At 39.4% G+C, this 18,838-nt stretch overlaps 1 protein-coding gene across 5 annotated transcripts in view; it reads left to right on the plus strand.

Moving 5' to 3' along the window:
* Nucleotides 1-18,838, plus strand: part of ATP11B (ATPase phospholipid transporting 11B (putative)) — a 102,169-nt gene that overhangs the window by 63,659 nt on the left and 19,672 nt on the right. For all 5 annotated transcript variants that reach the window (XM_058187408.1, XM_058187409.1, XM_058187407.1 and 2 more), the window contains exons 19-28: nt 22-225; nt 1,098-1,251; nt 3,105-3,207; nt 4,748-4,893; nt 6,437-6,496; nt 8,615-8,742; nt 11,023-11,161; nt 13,191-13,256; nt 14,669-14,772; nt 17,665-17,830. In XM_058187408.1, coding sequence (XP_058043391.1) covers nt 22-225; nt 1,098-1,251; nt 3,105-3,207; nt 4,748-4,893; nt 6,437-6,496; nt 8,615-8,742; nt 11,023-11,161; nt 13,191-13,256; nt 14,669-14,772; nt 17,665-17,830 — 1,270 coding nt within the window. The remainder of the gene's footprint in view (nt 1-21; nt 226-1,097; nt 1,252-3,104; nt 3,208-4,747; nt 4,894-6,436; nt 6,497-8,614; nt 8,743-11,022; nt 11,162-13,190; nt 13,257-14,668; nt 14,773-17,664; nt 17,831-18,838) is intronic.

The raw sequence follows: 18,838 nt of genomic DNA on the forward strand, positions 1-18,838 counted from the left end.
TTGCAATTTGCTTACTTTTAGGCTTCAAGATAAAGTCCAGGAAACCATAGAAGCTCTTCGATTGGCAGGGATTAAAGTGTGGGTGCTCACTGGAGACAAGCACGAAACGGCAGTAAGCGTTAGCTTATCATGCGGACACTTCCACAGAACCATGAACATCCTGGAACTAGTGCAGCACAAATCAGACAGTACGTGTGCGGAGCAATTGAGACAGCTCGCCAAGAGGTAAAACCTTGCACACTTCTGAACTGATGTTGACAGCCTCCGATGGGGGAACCGACGTTTCTAAAATAGTTCTTGTTAAATGTGGTCCGAGATCCCCTGAGGGTCCCCCAAGACACTGTCAGGGGTTCTCAAAATCAAAATTATTTTGCCAGCCTATGTTTAAAAATAATATTAAAATCCTATCAAGCAGCTGTGAGAAATGGCAGCAGCAGGGAATGCATCAATTTTAATTTTTAATATGGCAAACATCGATAAATATAACCCATAATATGAAAAGCCCTTTTGGGGTCCTCCATAACTTTTATGTTGTTCAAAATATTCCAAAATAACCAATACAGTTCTAGTATACAAGTCCTGAGAGGGGGAAAAAAACCCAGTTAAGAAACACTGTTCTAAAAGATTCCACCTTTTTTTTAAAATAAACACCTGATTTTAAGCTAGAAAAACTTGGTTTTGAACAACGAATAGGTTGTATCGTCATTACCAGCAATAGTCTAGTCTCAAAATGGCCCTATTTTGAACTCGGAGCACTTCTAGAATGGTTGTAAACAACATGAGGGGCACTTTAAATCAGCTCAGAATAACTAAAATAGCATCTTTCCAACTTGAAATGTTTTTTTTTTCACATTACAAACACAGAACTTTCCAATATGAAAACAAAGCGATCTATATGACATCATCATCTTCGCTACAAAATGAGCATATCGTATGCTAATGAGCCTGCTGCTTAGCAGGTGGGAAGGGCTCCTAGTTCAGCCTGTTCTCATTGTCTGTAGTTGATCATAAAGCATTTGATGGGTCTGACTGGTGTCCTTCGTGAAACAATGATGGATTTGTTTGTCCCGTGTTTTTTTTCCTCCTTCCTTTGTTAGAATAAAGGACGACCACGTAATCCAGCACGGGCTGGTAGTGGATGGGACCAGCCTCTCCCTCGCCCTCAGGCAACACGAGAAACTCTTCATGGAGCTCTGCCGAAATTGCTCTGCTGTGCTGTGCTGTCGCATGGCTCCGCTGCAGAAGGCAAAGGTGAGTTATCAGGAGCTGATGGAGGTTGAGCATCACCCATGATTGGCTGCTGTAACACCTGCCGCAGCCTCTCTCAAACTTCTGAGCTTAGAAGGATTGAGTGTTCTGCCTAATAACCCCCTGCCCACCTGTCTACAAAATAGAGAGGCAGTTGGGCTTGCTATTGTCTTGCACTACACACTGCACACCAGAACAACTAGACACAAGAAGAGTTTTTTCCCGAAGGCCATCACTCTGCTAAACAAATAATTCCCTCAACACTGTCAAACTATTTACTAAATCTGCACTACTATTAATCTTCTCATCGTTCCCATCACCAATTTCTTTCCACTTATGACTGTATGACTGTAACTTTGTTGCTGGCAATCCTTATGATTTATATTGATATATTGACCATCATTTGTGTTGTAAATGTTGTACCTTGATGAAGGTATCTTTTCTTTTATGTACACTGAGAGCATATGCACCAAGACAAATTCCTTGTGTCTCCAATCACACTTGGCCAATAAAAAATTCGATTCGATTCGATTCGATTTGCACATGCTCTTAGGTGTACAAGTAGTTCTCAACTTTGAACGGTTTAGTGACAGTTCAAAGTTGCAACGGCACTGGGAAAAGGGACTTACGACCGTTTTTCACAACCCCATGGTCGCCTGCTCAAATATCAGACGCTTTGGCAACTGACTCATATTGATGAACTGACTCATATTGATGAAGATTGCGATGTCCCGGGGTCATGTGATCACCTTTTGTGAAATTCTGACAAGCAAAGTTGGTGGGGACGTCAGATTCACTTAACAACCATGTTACGAACTTAACAGCTGCAGTGATTTAGCAACTGTGGCAAGAAAGATCGTAAAATGCGGCAAAACTCACTTATCAACTGTCTCAGCAACAGAAATTTTGGGTTCAGTTGTCATAAGTCAAGAACTACCGATACTACCCAAAATACGCCAACATTTCCCAGCCTGTCAGCGTCAAAAGTCTTGGTGTAGCAATTCCTTTTAGCAGTATGTACTGTTTATTAAACACTGCAGTAAGCCTTGATTATTTGCTTTGGGTCCTGCATTTGATTCCATATATTGAGCAAATGAGGAATGCTGGGAATTATAGTTAAGCAGAGGGGGAGAAACTCGCTATCTCTGATGCAGAATGTGTTCCTTTTTTCTCTAAAATAGCTTTCCTAAGATTTTAAGAGACAAAGCCTATTAAACTATTTCTGAGACATTTTAGTTATATGCCATATTTGCTTTGAGAAAAAAAAATCTAGCTGTATTTGGATTTACATTGTATTAAATAATAGATCAGGAGATCCTAACTCTAGATCACACCCAACGTTCTGTCAATTAATTTTCAGTGGAAGTAGATTGCCTTTGAATAATTAGGAAGTTATTTTATGTAATGGGGAGGGGGTTGGGAGATGAAAAGATTTGGATGAGGTTAATTGGATTGGAAGGGAAAATTTTATTCTATGTTTGGTTTATGTATAACAATACCTTGTGATTGACCCGGGAAGCGGCAGAGGGGGGGGAAGGGAGTGGGGAAGGGGGTTTTCTGGGAGGGAGGGGGGAAAAAAGGGGGGGAAATGTTTTTGTTTTTTAAAACTTTTTCAATTAAAAAAAAAAAATTCAGTGGAAGTAAATTCTTGAATTTTTGAAAGCACATCGGATTGATATAGCTCCAAGAAAGATAGTCTTAATCTCTGAATTATTTTCTATTAGAAAATGTTTTGGTTAAAATCTTGAATTTTAAGTATTGCTCTCTCAAGTTTGTTGAGAAACATCAATATCTCAAACCACTGGTTCCCAAATAATGTCAATTTTTTTTAAAAGAAGTCTGTCTTTCCTTTACAGGTGGTACGGCTGCTGAAAACATCTCCAGAGAAGCCTATCACATTAGCTATCGGTGATGGAGCTAATGATGTGAGCATGATACAAGAAGCTCATGTTGGCATAGGTAATATTTAGGTGATGGTCAAAGTCTCACTGTATTTAAACTGTATTTAAACAGGTATCATCTCCATAGATAAAAAAGTACTAAACTAGATTTTACGTACAGTACATAGGAGTCTTTCAGCTAAATAAACTAATAAGTAAAACATATTTAAATAAACAAAGCATCCTTACATCCAGCTTGTCAGCCAGGAATGTCTTCTGAAAAGGTCTTCAATTTAAAAGTATCATCCCAAATTCGGAATCAGTCCCAAGCTTCAGGAAATCTGTTAAAACTTGGCTTTGTAAGAAAAGCATAAGTAATGATCCTGTGATGGGTTTATGATTGCATCTTCTCAGTTGCAAACATTTTCTTTGAAATTTAGTTGCAGTGGTTAATTTTTAGACTATAATTTTGTTTTCGTTTTAATTAGAATATTAGAATTTTTTATTGACCAAGTGTGATTAGACACACAAGGAATTTGTCCCTGGTGCATAAGCTCTCAGTGTACATACAACAATAGTGATAGATCATTATCATAGTAATTATTATCTAATTATTATCATAATTGTCTTAATGTAAGATGGAAATGCAGACCACTTAAAAGAAATTCAGATTGCAGTAGAATTATAAGTAAATAAATTAATAACATCCCATACCTTATGCAACCTGAGGTCCACCAAATGTGCTGTAAGTGTTAATGCCGGCTGGGTATATAGTCCTAGCATATTTGAGGGAACCTAAATTAGTAAAAAAGGTAGAAGACTGTTGTTATTTTTTTTATGGGAATTGATGGCTTGCCACTGCTTCTAAGCAGTTTCCTTTAGTCTAGAGCAGAGAGTGTCAAAGTAGTTGAGACCCTTTCAAGGGTCTGCAAAGTCAAAATATGCCAACATTTCTCAGTTCTAATTTGTAATACAATATATATTGGTAGACATAATCCACTTAAACCGAAGCTCTCTGTGATCCTCATTTCTAATAATGAAAATTAGTTTTGAGACCAAAATATTTGAGAACCACTAGTCTGGAGCAGGATAATAGATGGTGAGAATGCTATTGGTAGAAGTATCTCTCCCCCCCATCCCCCCCAAAAAAATATTTCTGGGTCCTTCCATGAAAAAAAGCTTGCTTGTGTAACTGAGCAATAGAAAATACCTATACATATATGCAACCTTTTCTCTTTCAGTTGTGGAATAAAAGGTGTGCTCTTATCTGGTCAGGCCTCTTTTAAAACTCCAAACATCACCCTAAAAGGCTGCATCTTCCATTATTGTTGCATATGTTGTTTCACTTTGACTTACATCGGGTGAAATCCAGCATGTTCTGACAGGTTTTAGAGAACTGGTAGCACAAATTTTGAGTAGTTCGGAGAACCGGCAAATACCACCTCTGGCTGGCCCTAGAGTGGGGTGGAAATGGAGATTTTGCAGTATCCTTTCCCTGCTACGCCCACCAAGCCACGCCCACAGAACCAGTAGTAAAAAGTTTTGAATTCCACCACTGACGTGTCATAATACTTAGGAAGACAAGTTAATTTTGTTCTTTTTGCTTACCCAAATTGCAGGTATCATGGGCAAAGAAGGCAGACAAGCTGTAAGAAACAGCGACTATGCAATAGCAAGATTTAAATTCCTCTCCAAGTTACTTTTTGTCCATGGCCACCTTTATTATATTAGGATAGCAACCCTTGTACAGTACTTTTTTTACAAGGTAAGTGTCTGTAGCATATAATTGGGGATTCTTTTAGCTCGGAAGTTTTTCTTTTAAATAGTGGGTTTGCTTGCAAAAGTGGGGTAGTACATAAACTCTGATGCTCAATTATCGTTACGATTATGCTTGGAACTTGTAAAGTTTAGTAGGGTGATGTTAAGAAAAGAGTATTGTAGAAACTGAGTACTACTACAGGTAGTACTCAACTTACAACGGTTTAGTTAGTGACCGTTCTAAGTTACAAGGGCACTGGAAAAAGTGACTTATGACCGTTTTTCAGAGTTATGACCTTTGCAGCATCCCCATGATCATGTGATCAAAAGTCAGATTGTTGCCAACTAGTTCATACTTATGACCGTTGCAACATCCTGGGGTCATGTGATCCCCATTTGCAACCTTCTAACAACCAAAGTCAAGGAGGAAACCAGGAAACCAGGAAATTCACTTAACCACCAGTTTACTAACTTATCAAATGCAGTGATTCACTTAACAGCTTGGGCAAGAAATGTCGTAAAATGATGGGGGGGGGAACCTCACTTAACAAATGTCTCACTTAACAACAGAAATTTTGGGCTCAGTTGTGGTTGTAAGCTGAGGGCTACCTGTACTTCTATTTCATTGTTGACACTAGCATTTTCCCAAATTGTGTTTCAAGCGCCAGTGTAACAATGACAGCATATTAACCATGATAAGACAATGCAGGGTAGCCCATCGTTCTATGCATCTGCTTATGCAGGAATGCATGCATAAATGTCTCCATCCTTTTCGTCCCCGTCCCCCCCCAATCCTTCTGATTCCCTTAATTTCATTCAGTGTAGGCTGACCCAAACAAAGCAATCCAACCAGAGTTCTGTACCTATTTCACCCCATCTTTCCTCATTGCTGTAGAGCAGGGGTCTCCAACCTTGGTCCCTTGGTCCCAGAGTTCCTCAGCCAGCTTTGCTGTTGAAGTCCACAAGTCTTAAAGGAGCCAAGTTTGCAGACCCCTGGTCTAGATTATAAACAGGCTGTTATCTCACATCAGGCAGATCACAGTTAAAAGGCAAAGTGAGATAAGAGCATTCTGGCTAGGTATCAGGACAGAGTTCATGCTTTCTGTTTCAAACAAGGAGTTTGAATATGGAGTTTATGGAGTTTCTAAGTCTGAAGTGGATTAGAGTGATGGTATTAGTGAAGACTGCTTCATGGAATGGAGCTAGCAGAATGTTTTAATGGCCAGATGCCCCTGTGGAGTTTTGTTCAGCAGATATATTCTCAGTGCGCCCAGAGAGAGAAATATCTGCCTCTACCTAGGATTGAACTCCCAGCCTCCTGATTGTGAGGTGAGAGTGCCACCTCTAGGCTACCGCACCATATTTCCACCACTTCCTTCAATGAGTAGTTGAATTCCAGTCAGTGATATCATTATCCATCTGGATGATGAATCTCAGAAAATGAGTAGTAATTTTTAAAACTTCTTTTGATATTCAAGGTATGTTTGGATGTGGTGATAGAATTTGGTGTTTTATGTCTCTCATTGGTTGCATCTCATCTTGTTTTCCAGAATGTGTGTTTTATTACACCACAGTTTTTATATCAATTCTTCTGCTTATTTTCACAACAAGTGAGTAGCCAACTGTATTTTTTTTATTCTTCTCCTCTTTCTGTCTTCACATTCTGATTTTTAAGCAGCCACCAAGAAGTAAGCAGAGCTAAAATTGAATACTTACTAACAGCTAGATGATGTTTCATTAGCATCTGTTCCTCCATTGCTATATTTACTTTAAATTTTCTGTCCGTAAAAATGTATCCAAGAACAATCCCATTTCTTGTCAGGAACCATTTTATTGTAAGTTGTGTTAAAGAGTTCCATACAGAATAACAGTTTAGTCAAAGTAATATTTATCTTTGGATAGTGCTGATTAGTTCTGCTAATTCTTTTTCTATGTTAGAAAACCAAAAGCACTTTTAAAAAACGGATTTCATTTTATATCTGGGAGACAAGTGACAGTTATAGCCAGATCAAGAAGGGATTTTCTTATTAATCAGGTTTAGCTCATTTAAATGTATACCGTTTTAAATTTAAGATTTAAATTTAAGATGTGCTGTATTGTAACCCAGATTATCCGCAGCCAGTAATGTTTGTCCTTTCTTGCATTTCTGAAATTAATTGCTCTTACTTTATTATGAGTTCTAGCAAATTCTAATTTATCTTAATACACATATCTATAAATAACCTAGTAACGACTATAGGTAATCCTGATTGGCCCCATTTAAGAATGATTAGTAATGGAGTCTTATCGCAGGCTGATTTTCCTACCTCCAAATTCCATATTTTAAGTATTATTCTAAACAGGCAATAATATGAAATTAAAAAGTGGGTTGACTAAAAAGAAACCGGGTGACACTTAAGCAGAAAGAGTTTCTGTCTGAAGTGAAGAATAAGATGATAGCAAACACCCACCCCACCCCACTCCTCCTGCCTTTCCTTCTAAGCTGCTCCAGTTCTTAACTTTTCTTTTACATGGATTGTAGGATAGTCTGCATTGAATTTGGTGACAAACCACTTTCTGCTTCAATAAGGGGGAGGGGGGGAAAACAAACTCACAGGCCTTTTCTTGACCACCCAGCATCTATCATCTAAAACAGGGGTAGTCAACCTTTTTATACCTACCGCCCACTTTTGTATCTCTGTTAGTAGTAAAATTTTCTAACCGCCCACCGGTTCCACAGTAATGCGCCGTGTATCGTCATCTGCGCATGCCTCTCACGCATCGTGGATTGGATTTGGGGGGGGAGTGCACCAGTTACCAGCTCTGCTTGTCTGTTACAGCTGGGTGGTGTGGGGGGGAGATGCACAAGCTATTCTGGGACGAGGCTCTTTTGTTTGCGGTCGCACTTTAGCACCATTTAGTTTCACTTACGTAACATGAACTAAACGTATGCGCGGGTGATACAAATAGTATATTTTCAGAAGTTTAAATTGTCACGGGGAATTTTATGAAAACCTAATGAAAATGTTTTTAAATAATGCTATGATTTTTTTTAAAAAAGTCAATTAAATTTAAAAAAAAAAAGGAAAGTGCTTCAGTATCGGACAAAACCCCTACCGCCGACCATGAAAGCTGGAACGCCCACTAGTGGGTGGTAGGGACCAGGTTGACTACCACTGATCTAAAAGCAGCGTTTCTCAATTGGGCAGCTTTAAGATGTGGGGACTTCATTTCCCTGCATTCCTCAGCTAGCAATGCTAGGAGTTGAAGTCCCCACACCTTTAAATTGCCCAGATTGAGAAACACTAACATAAAGTGACTATTAGCTTTGTCCAATTTAAAGCCTTTTCTGTTCCCTGAAACACACACACACACGCACACGCACAGCATTTTCCATGTTGATGTTCTTTTTTTATACCGTTTTGGATGCTGCACCAAAGAAATTCTGTTAACCCATACTTACCTAGAATTAAATGCAATATTTCCTGTTCTTGCAAGACTTCGCTACACTGATATTTTTTTTAGAAAGAGTGTTAAGACGATTTGTGTTCGAGAGGGAGAAGAAGAAATTGAAGTACGGTATGGAAGGAGTATAGCTTCAAGTCACAGAAACTGGCTTTATTGCATTCCTTCTTTGATAATGTTAATATAATAAAACAGACATTCAGATTTTTGTTGTTGATGTTATTGGCTTTTCTATATATGGCTTTTAAAACAATCACCAACTCTCCACTTTTCTCACCTTTCAGACTCTGTATGACAGTGTGTACCTGACTTTGTACAACATTTGTTTCACTTCCCTGCCGGTCCTCATGTATAGTCTTTTTGAACAGCACGTGCATCCTCATGTATTGCACAGCAAGCCAACTCTCTACCGGTAAGCATGGTCTTTTGAGGAGAGGGTTTTGCTTGGTAAGAGACAAGCCGTACGGCTCCTCCTACTCAAAAACCACATGTCAGAGACCCAAAGGGGGCTGGGTTTTAAAGTCTAGGGTAGGTTGTTTAAAGTCTAGGGTAGGAGCTGATACTCATTTGAAATATTAGAGGAATTCCTAGGGCAGGGGTCTGCAAACTTGGCTCTTTTAAGACTTTGCTGGCTGAGGAACTCTGGGAGTTCCACAAGTCTTAAAAGATCCAAGTTTGCAGACCCCTGCCCTAGGCTGTTAGGCCATGATGGAACCTATTCTTTATATCTTAAGATTCAACATAGAGTCAGTTCTGCCATCTTCAGTTAAGGAGTTTGTTTGTTTATTGAATTTATTTGCCTTCTCCCCCCATCTCGTAGTAAAACGACTATGGGTGGCTTCCAGAATTAAAACAGTAAAATCTATTCCCTGCAAGGAATATAAATCCTTCCATTCCACACCATCCGGTCAGAGCTGAAGGAGTTTCTTGGATGAGAAGCGAAACATCTTCAAAGAAAAAACAGAAAGTCCAGCTGCCTCTTGAAAAAGCACCTTTGGGACAGAGAGCCATGAGTTGGATGTCTGAGAATCTCCATAGACATTCAGTGTAATCCTAACAAGTGTCTTGAAAGAATAAAAGTAGAGATCCCAATCAAGATAAAACATAGTGGAGGAGGGAAGAGCGCGCAAAGGGAGGGGGTAGAGGTGGGATTGCCTCTTGATTCAGTAACCACCCCCAGTGTGATGCTCCCCCATTAGGGCTCCAAGCCATCTGGCAGAGCCAGGTCTTCAGGCCCCTGCAGAAGGATAGAAGAGGCAATCTTACCTCAGGAGGCAAGATTTTCCAAAGAGTTTCTGGAAGCAAAGCCAGAAATAGCTCTGGCTGAGATGTGGATAACCCTGACAAGCCAGAGAGGATCTAAGGATCAGAGTATAGAAAGCAGGGGATGTGGCTCTTAGCATAATTTTAGATTCCCTGTGCAAGCGGTTAGCTGAACACTCTGAGGAAAGATGTCTGTTTGATGATTCTCAGTCATCCAAGTCATAGTTGTCTCAAAGGTGCTTTTTCAAAAAGCTACTGGACTGTTTTTTCCTTGAGGAAGAAGAAAATGTTTCGTTTCCCTTGCAAAATCTTCATCGGTTATGATGGGGGGGGGGAGGAGGATGGAGGGATAGGTACTAACAGTTAGGACCGGGATGGTAGGGGGATGGAAGGATAGGTTCTGACCGGATGGTGGGAGGGGGAGATGGAAGGATTGAGGAAAGGAGACATGTACCTCACAAATAGTTTTTTGGGAAGAAAAGAGAGAGAAAATGCTCGCGTTCAGTGTTCAGCTGCAGCCCCACCTACCACTGTCCTCAATCTCAACCTTCATTTATAAATTTATCTATATGTTTGTTTGATTTATAACTCAGCTTTTATGTACAGGTGCTCAAGAGGCATTGTGCTTCTTCCTGCTATTTTTCCTAATAAATCTGTCAGATAGGACTCTGCATTCCCCAGTCCTACCTAGCTCAGTGTCTTAGCCACTGCCCCCACTGCCTCTCAGTAGCATGATACCTCTGACTGATTTGAGTTCAGAAGAATCCCTCAAATCTAAACCCTCTTCTCTTTATTGCGGTGTCGAAATGCAGCCATTATGTGCAGACACTTGAATTGTAGGTTTTATTTATATTTAGTCTTATTTATTAGCTTATGTGTTGCCCATCTCATTTAGAGGTGCTAAATGACGCTATGTAATTAATTTGAGGTCCTCCTCCTATTCCTCCTGAAAGAGTCTAAATGATAAAGAGATTTCTGATTTCAATTACACCATTTTTTCCCTTATTAAAAATAATGTATCTGTTTATACGAACTTATTCAGAAATGTGGCCATATTTTGGTCATTTATAAGCTGGCTCATTGACTAAAGATTGTAATTGAGTGGGATGGGGAAAGCAAATAGGGAGTTTGCATCATCCTTTCTCCCAAAATATATTAGTCTTTGGTACCAAGTGGCCGTGAAACATCTCAAGGTCAGTACTTCACAATAGGAAGTACGATATTTGGTTCCTTTCAGCTTTTGAAGAGCATTTATAGCAATTTCTCAGAACAGGTAAAAAAGTGGAGAGATGAATTTTAGGAGTGTTCCTATAATATTAAAGATGATCTTATGTAAATTGACATCATCATGCATCAAAGTAGTTTTTGTTCCTTTGAAAATGGCTGCCAGAGCATTATACCTTTTTTTTCCCCCCATCTCTTTCTACAGAGACATTAGTAAAAATGCCCACTTGGGCTTTAAGCCTTTCCTCTACTGGACCTTCTTGGGATTTTTTCATGCATTTGCTTTCTTCTTTGGCTCCTATCTTCTGATGGGAAAAGACACTTCATTGTTAGGGAACGGCCAGGTAAAGTAGAAGGCTAACCTATTATGAAAACCGTATTGTGGGATATGTAATGTTGTGCTATGTAAACTGAATCATTGTAAAACATATATCGGCCAGAAATGTTTGTGCTTCTGAGCTATTGAGATACAAATCGTAGCTATTGAGATACAAATTTTCTTGAAAAAGGGTGAAACTATAATTGCCTGGAGATAAACTAAGAGTTCTGTAAATAATACATAGATTGAGTTGGGTGGATATTAATTCTGGGATTTCAGGAGCTGACTGAACTGCTGATATTTCTGTTTTATATTCTGTGTGGTGTATTTCCACTGGATTGCTCCACACAAATTTGCAACCAGAGGATTGGGTGCCCAAGGTATTTACTGACAGCTTGTGAATAAGCATCTTTGAAAAGGAACAGAGCTGAGCAAAAACCTCTTTCCCAGATCTTCCTCAACTGCCATATTTGTGAACTGTTATATTTTTGTAACACAACTATCTAACATACCTTGGGTGAACTTGGTTTCTGACTCATTCTGTGGGCACCATCAGGAATCTAGGATAGCCTAACCGCTGTCTGCTATTTTTAGCTGGAATACAGAAGTACACCATGGGTTAGCTCTTAATTTCGGCATAGCTGACGTAGTTGTTAGGTGTGAATTCTGAGAGGTTGGTTTAGCTTTGCACTGTAACAGCTGTACGCTACAATTTTGCACTTTTAGCTTCCTTCTAACCTGCCCCTTTTTTTCATGCTGTGCATGTCGCCAGGTATTCAAACCTAAGAGGCAAATGGTAAGATTTTATGTTAGGATAAAAGACGTGCAAACGCTAAATGCAGTACCTTTGTAGTGGTATTCAAGAATGCATCACTCATTCTCCTTGAACACATTAAAAGAAACTGATTGGAAGAGCTTTCCCGTCCTTCTCATTCTAAGTGGACAACTAGTTGTGTTCAAGGAAAGGTTCTTGTGCATTGGTGAAATGTTGCCAAGTGACATGCTTTTTTGTCTTCCGCCTCCCCACCCCCTGTCTTGCAAACTGTTTGGGGTGTTTACCAAAATTCTCTTCCTCCTCTAACAGTCTCCATGGCAAACATCTACTAATTAATAGTAATTGCTTTCTGCAAGCTTAAAGAAAGCTGCTTGTAGGCAAACCATCTTTAGATGAAGGGGACTTGCATCCTCAGCTTTTTACCAAGCCTAGATTTTTCTCAGTTCTCAGGACTTTCAATCGCCTGGTTACAGATAGCAATCCAAGAAAAAGAGAATAAAAAAACATGCTGTTAGTAGGTACAAAGTGAGAGGGCAGCACTGCTATTGATTATGGCATTTGCTTCTTCCTAATGGGCTGGGCTTGGCTCTTTTGCAGGGAATCTTGGATAATCTCCCTGTTGAGCTGGGTACCAAAATCCCTTTTTTGGCTCTGGAATAATTTCAGTTTTAAAATGTCTTTAGAATGTAGTGGAATAAATGAGTGTGATACACTCAGTGGATGTGCTTTCCTCCACAACCGTACTTACACTGGATTTTTTTTTTCTGTACGGATCTGTGTTTACCAAGTTAAGGCTTCCTATAGCATTGCAACACAAACAAGCAGAACAACTGCATTTTAACAACCCATTAACTAAAAATAGTTCATGAAATGAAGAGAAACAGTATTTAACACAATCTAGCTCTTTCAAGAAACAAGTACATAAGCCTAGATTTTTCATGAAACGGGCAAAGGAAATATCAGATTTTTGTGGGTGAGACTAAACTGGATGGGGTAACCGGTACTCTAGAATTAGATTCAAAATAATCCCGATTCTTTAGAGACATGAGCTGAAAATTTGTACAGAAATCTAACAGGGACAACTACATTTTTTTTTCACTAAAGAAATATAAATTTATTTTTTTGGCTTGTTTTGTCTTTTACCCTGCTGCTTTTACTAAGCTGTTCTAAATGGGGAAGGGTTCATTTGAGCATTTGATAGGACTAGCTTGTTAGCATAAGGGCGGTGTTGCCTCTTAAGTATCTTTCATCTAATTAAATTTCTTGTTTTCCTTTTTAGATGTTTGGGAATTGGACCTTTGGTACTCTGGTCTTCACAGTTATGGTTATAACAGTTACAATGAAGGTACTGTAGTGCATTTGTGATTTTCCTCTTTAAGTTCCTTTTAATTGTCCTTAATAACAGTCTGAGATCAGTGCTGGGTGTGATTTGACTAAATTTAACTGGAAGAATTAAGTTAAATTAATATTGAAAACTGTTAGTTTGTTTTGCTTTGGAATTTTTCTAACTGAAAAGTCCCAATGTCAGTGAGGTTGTATTCTTCCACTGGAAAAAGCAACCACTCCTATAAATTCGGTTTTCTGAGGCCAAATTATTTATTCAAGTGATGTCAAAATATGTATCTTTGTCTTTAAACCCAGCTATAAAGAACTCCTCAGCTGGAAAAAAACTATAGGCTCAAGAAAGTCCAAATTTAGTGCAAGGAGAATTCTTTGATACCTGAACAGATGCCTTATTGTTTTAATGCTTTTTGCTGATTTTATTGCTCCAAATATTTTAATTGAATATATATTTTGAGTTGTGAACCACCCAGAATCATTTGCTGAGTTGGGCAGTTATAGAAATCAAATAAATAAATAAAACCAGCCAGATGTTTAAACTGAATTTTGCATTTTTATCAACCTACCTAGTCTTTCCCAAGGACGGAATCAGCTATATTCTGCCATGATTGTTTGATCAAGAACTGGCCTTTTTTTTCAGTTGACCAGTGTAAAAGTCAACCAAAGGGAAGGAGCCACTGACGTGCAGAGCCAATGTTGTGTTAGGGCAGGGGTCTGCAAACTTGGCTCTTTTAAGACTTGTGGACTTCAACTCCCAGAGTTCCTGAGCCAGCTGGCTCAGGAACTCTGGGAGTTGAAGTCCACAAGTCTTAAAAGAGCCAAGTTTGCAGACCCCTGTGTTAGGGGTTTCAGAACCAAGGTTGTGCACACCTTGGATTTAGAATACCAGTTCCCAATAAAACACATGGCAGCCAATTCGGTGTAGCAGTTAAGACATCAGGCTGGAAACCAGGAGACGGTGAGTTTTAGTCTCACCTTAGGCACCAACCCAGCTGTGTAATCTTGGGGCAGTCCTTCTTTCTCAGCCCTGGGAAGCAGTCAGTGGCAAACCACTGCTGAAATTGACCATCAATTGACCATCAATTGTGTTGTAAATGTTGTACCTTGATGAACGTATCTTTTCTTTTATGTACACTGAGAGCATCTGCACCAAGACAAATTTCTTGTGTGTCCAATCACACTTGGCCAATAAAAAATTCTATTCTATTCTAAAAAAAAATCTTACCCAAAAAACTGTGAGATTTGTCCAGACAGTTGCCAGGAGGCAACACTAACTTAAAGGTACACACACACAAAAATAATAATAATAAAACATGCAATGTTTTCACAGGCTTTAACTTTGTAATTACCTGTTTATTAAGAGATACAATTTTCTTTTTTCTTTTTCTTTTTTCTTTTTTGTTGTTGTGTGTTTAGATGGCAATAGAGACTCACTTTTGGACTTGGATAAATCATTTTGTTACTTGGGGGTCCATTGGGTTTTACTTCATCTTTTCCTTATTCTATGGCGGAATAATCTGGTAAGTAGTTAACTATATGCAAACAGAAGAGAAGTAAAATATTGCTACCTTAACTTCTTGCCATCAACAAAACCATGTTATGTTATGTTATGTTATGTTTGGATCTGTAAGCAGGCTGTGACCAGTGATGCATGTGTTTGCGTGTACAAACAGTGCACGCATATGTATACACAAACAGAACTTGTATTGCTGCATTTCTCTGAGCAGCTAAACCAACAATCTGGCACACAAGATGAAAAGATTAATAAAAAATAGAAATGCTGTCGTATTATCCATCTGTCCACTATCCATTTAGGAGGGTTTTGTTGTTCTATAATGGCCCTCCTTTGTTGCCCAAACCTGATTTTTTTTTTAAATTTTACTTTGAAACTAGAATTTGACATAGTATCTGAGATGAATTGTCACACCAATCAGTGCTAGTTTTTACACAGGCAAGCTACTGTTTATAAAGAGGGAATTAAACTCCACACTCACTACGGCTGATGATGTTACCTAGTTGGCAGGGGTGAAATCTAAAAATTTTCCCTACCGGTTCTGTGGGCGTGGCTTGGTGGTCAGGTGACTGAATGGGCATGGCCAATAATAAAAATAATAAAGTATACAAAACTTGGGAGGCACCGGTCTACCTTCTTTAAAAATAGAGGCCCCGGTCTACCAAGTGCTTTTTTTTGGCAGGCACCGGTCTAATTTGTTTAAAAAAAGAGGCACTGGTCTACTAGCTGCCTACAGCGCTGATCAGCTGTAGTGCGTCCCTTTGAAGTGCCGCGGCAATCATTTAAGGCCGTTTGCAGCTATATCGCCACCGAGAGCTTCAGGGACAGAGAAGAGGAACAGCGAGGCGTGGGCAGTGGGGGGGGGGCAGGGATTTTTGCTACCGGTTCTCCGAACTACCCACCCCCATCGCTATTGGATCACACGATCCGGTCCGAACTGGGAGCATTTCACCCCTGCTAGTTGGGTAATGAAACATCTACAAGCAAACAACCAAGTCAGACCATACCAAACACCCCAGAACTCAACCCTGAGTTAATGTATTCTCTTTTTGGAGGAAAGGCAGGAAATATATCTAAGGAACAAATAAATAATTGATTATTTCAGCTTCCCATTTTTCAAATATATGAAAGCCAAAACATCTGCCCCATTAATTTTTAGAGAAATGGATAAAAAGCTGATACTCCAGAATTTTAGGCCTTAACTGTGCACGTTGACATAGCCTTTCAAAATTTTGCCTCATTCAATTCTAAATCACAGTCAGCCGTTTAAACTTCAAAAGGACTGGAGCTACATTCATTGACTGATTACTTAGGATTGCAAACTTATGTCTCTCGAGTTCAAAAAGTTATATGCCACTGCCTGCATCGGAGACGCTGACTGCTGATTTTTTTATTATAATCACTATCCATATCTTTAAGTTTCCTCATTATCTCCCTTCAGTGTTCAAAGGCAGGGGTGTCAAACTCGATTTCATTGAGGGCTGCATCAGGGTTGTGTTTGATGTTGGGGGCTGGGGTGGGCGTGGCCAGCTTAACGTCATTCGTGTCGGGGGTGCCTGTGGTGGCCCGAGTGCTCTGCCAGTGAAAACAGGCTCCCGATCCCCATTTTCGGCTGCAACAGTCTCCTGCAACCCTCTGCCAGTGAAAGCGGAGTTCAGGAGGGCTCTGTGGACCAATCCTTCGCTATTTCCAGAGCAGCCCTGTGGGTCAGCTCTAAGCACCCTGAGGGCCAGATCTGGCCCACAGGTCTTGAGTTTGACACCCCTGTTCTAAGGAGTCTGTCTCTCTGCACAGATTCTGCGCAGTTTCACATGACCAGCCAAAGTTGAATATTTGCTGCTATGAACCTGCAACAACCTTCAGTGTGTACATTGATCTCAATGTTAGAAGTGACATTTTCTAGCTCCAAAGCCATGAGGCTGGTGGATACTAGAAACGGGGGTTTCTGTATTATGGGTTTTATATTTTTGGAATTCATTCCCTGGGAGATACAGCAGGGGTGAAATGCTCCCGGTTCAGACTGGATCTCCCAATCCGGTAGCGATGGCAGCGAGTGGTTCGGAGAACCGGTAGCAAAAATCCCTGCCCCCTCCCCGCCCCCCATGTCCAGCTGAGCAGCATGATCATCAGAGGTTGTTTCTTTTACTTTTAAAAGCATTTTTTCTTTGGTCAAAAAAATGCTTTTAAAAGTAAAAAAAAAAAGCCTCTGATGATCGTGCAGCTCAGCTGGGATCGTCAGAGGCTTTTACAACCTCTTCAGCCGAAAAGGTTGTAGAAAAAATGCTTTCAAAAGTATTAAAAAAAAAAAATTGGGCACGGCCACCCAGTCACATTATCCCCCCACCAAGCCACGCCCACAGAACTGGTAGTAACAAATTTTACATTTCACTCCTGAGATACCTCGACTTAACGGCCACAGTTAAGCCAGAATTTCCATTGCTAAGTGTGACAGTTGTTAAGTGAGTTTTGGCCCATTTTACGACCTTTCTTGCCACAGTTGTTAAGTGAACCATTGCTGTTGTTAAGTCAATAACACAGCAGTAAAATGAATCCAGTTTCCCCGTTGACTTTGCTTGCTAGAAGGTCACAAAAGGTGATCATGTGACCCCGGGACATTGCAACCATCATAAATATGAACTAGTTGCCAAGCGGCCGAATTTTGATCATGGGGAATGCTGCATTCGTCATAAGTGTAAAAAACAGCCATAAGTCACTTTGTAAAGTGCCATTGTAACAACCACTAAATGATTGGTTGTAAGTTGAGGACTCCCTGTACTTATATTTTCATTACTTTTCAATACTAAATATTTCCTACTGTTCTTAAGAATGTCATCTAATTCTAAAGGTTTTCCTTTGCTGCTTGTTAATTTCCCTTTTTTTGTGTCCTTCATCCCTCCAGGCCGTTTTTGCACACCCAAGACATGTACTTCGTATTTGTTCAGTTGCTGTCCAGCGGCTCTGCTTGGTTTGCCATAATCATCATAGTTGTCACTTGTTTATTCCTTGACGTTGTGAAAAAAGTGTTGTACAGACACCTGCAGCCCACAAGTACAGAAAAAGTCCAGGTAACTTTTGCTTATAAGTGGTTTTATTAATATTTAAGTTATTGGGAAGATTACATTTTTGAGCCTTTCTCTGGATCTTTTTTGCTATTTTGCCTGCAATTTTTAATTTACTGTGATCTTATGGTATTTTTTTAAAAAAAACAAACCTACTTTCCAGTATATTTAAAATTTTAAATGTAAATTTTTTGTTTTCCTCTTGGTCATATTGCAATGTCATGAAAAAAGAATAGGATAGGATAGGATAGGATAGGATAGGATAGGATAGAATAGAATAGAATAGAATAGAATAGAATAGAATAGAATAGAATAGAATAGAATAGAATAGAATAGAATTTTTTAATTGGCCAAGTGTGATTGAACACACAAGGAATTTGTCTTGGTGCATATGCTCTCAGTGTACATAAAAGAAAAGATACTTCCATCAAGGTACAACACTTACAACACTTAATGATAGTCATAGGCTACATATAAGCAATCAGGAAACAAGTATTAATAAAGCTAAGGGAGTAAGATGTCTAAAAATTCTTAACTGAGCCAATGATTCAGTTGTGAACTAGTTCCATTCTTGCCAGCTCAATTGCTTATTATTGGTTATGAGTAAATACTGACTTAGCATCTATCAGAATGATTTAGTAATACATATAATTAGTGTTATCAAACAATTTGAGGTAGCTACTTTTTCCCAAGATACATAGATTTCTTGCATGGAGAATATTTAAAATATACTGTAGCACAACCTATAGAATAGCCTTCCCCAACTTAGACTCCCAACAGATGGATGAAGTATAATTCCCCAAATTCCCAGCTGGTTGTGGAACTCCAGAAAAGGTCCACACATCTGGAGGACAGGTACCAGATCAGATACCATTCCCAACATTTCTTTGCTTTTGGCAATTGCTTAGAAAAAGGGCAGGTAAATGTTTGGAAACCCAGCAGGTAAAAATACTGTGAGGAATGGCAGGATTAATAAATGTATTTTGAAAGAGATCAGATGCTGCTGACTGTATG

The sequence above is a fragment of the Ahaetulla prasina genome, chromosome 6 (assembly GCF_028640845.1).
Source record: "Ahaetulla prasina isolate Xishuangbanna chromosome 6, ASM2864084v1, whole genome shotgun sequence".
In the NCBI taxonomy this organism is placed as follows: Eukaryota; Metazoa; Chordata; class Lepidosauria; order Squamata; family Colubridae; genus Ahaetulla; species Ahaetulla prasina.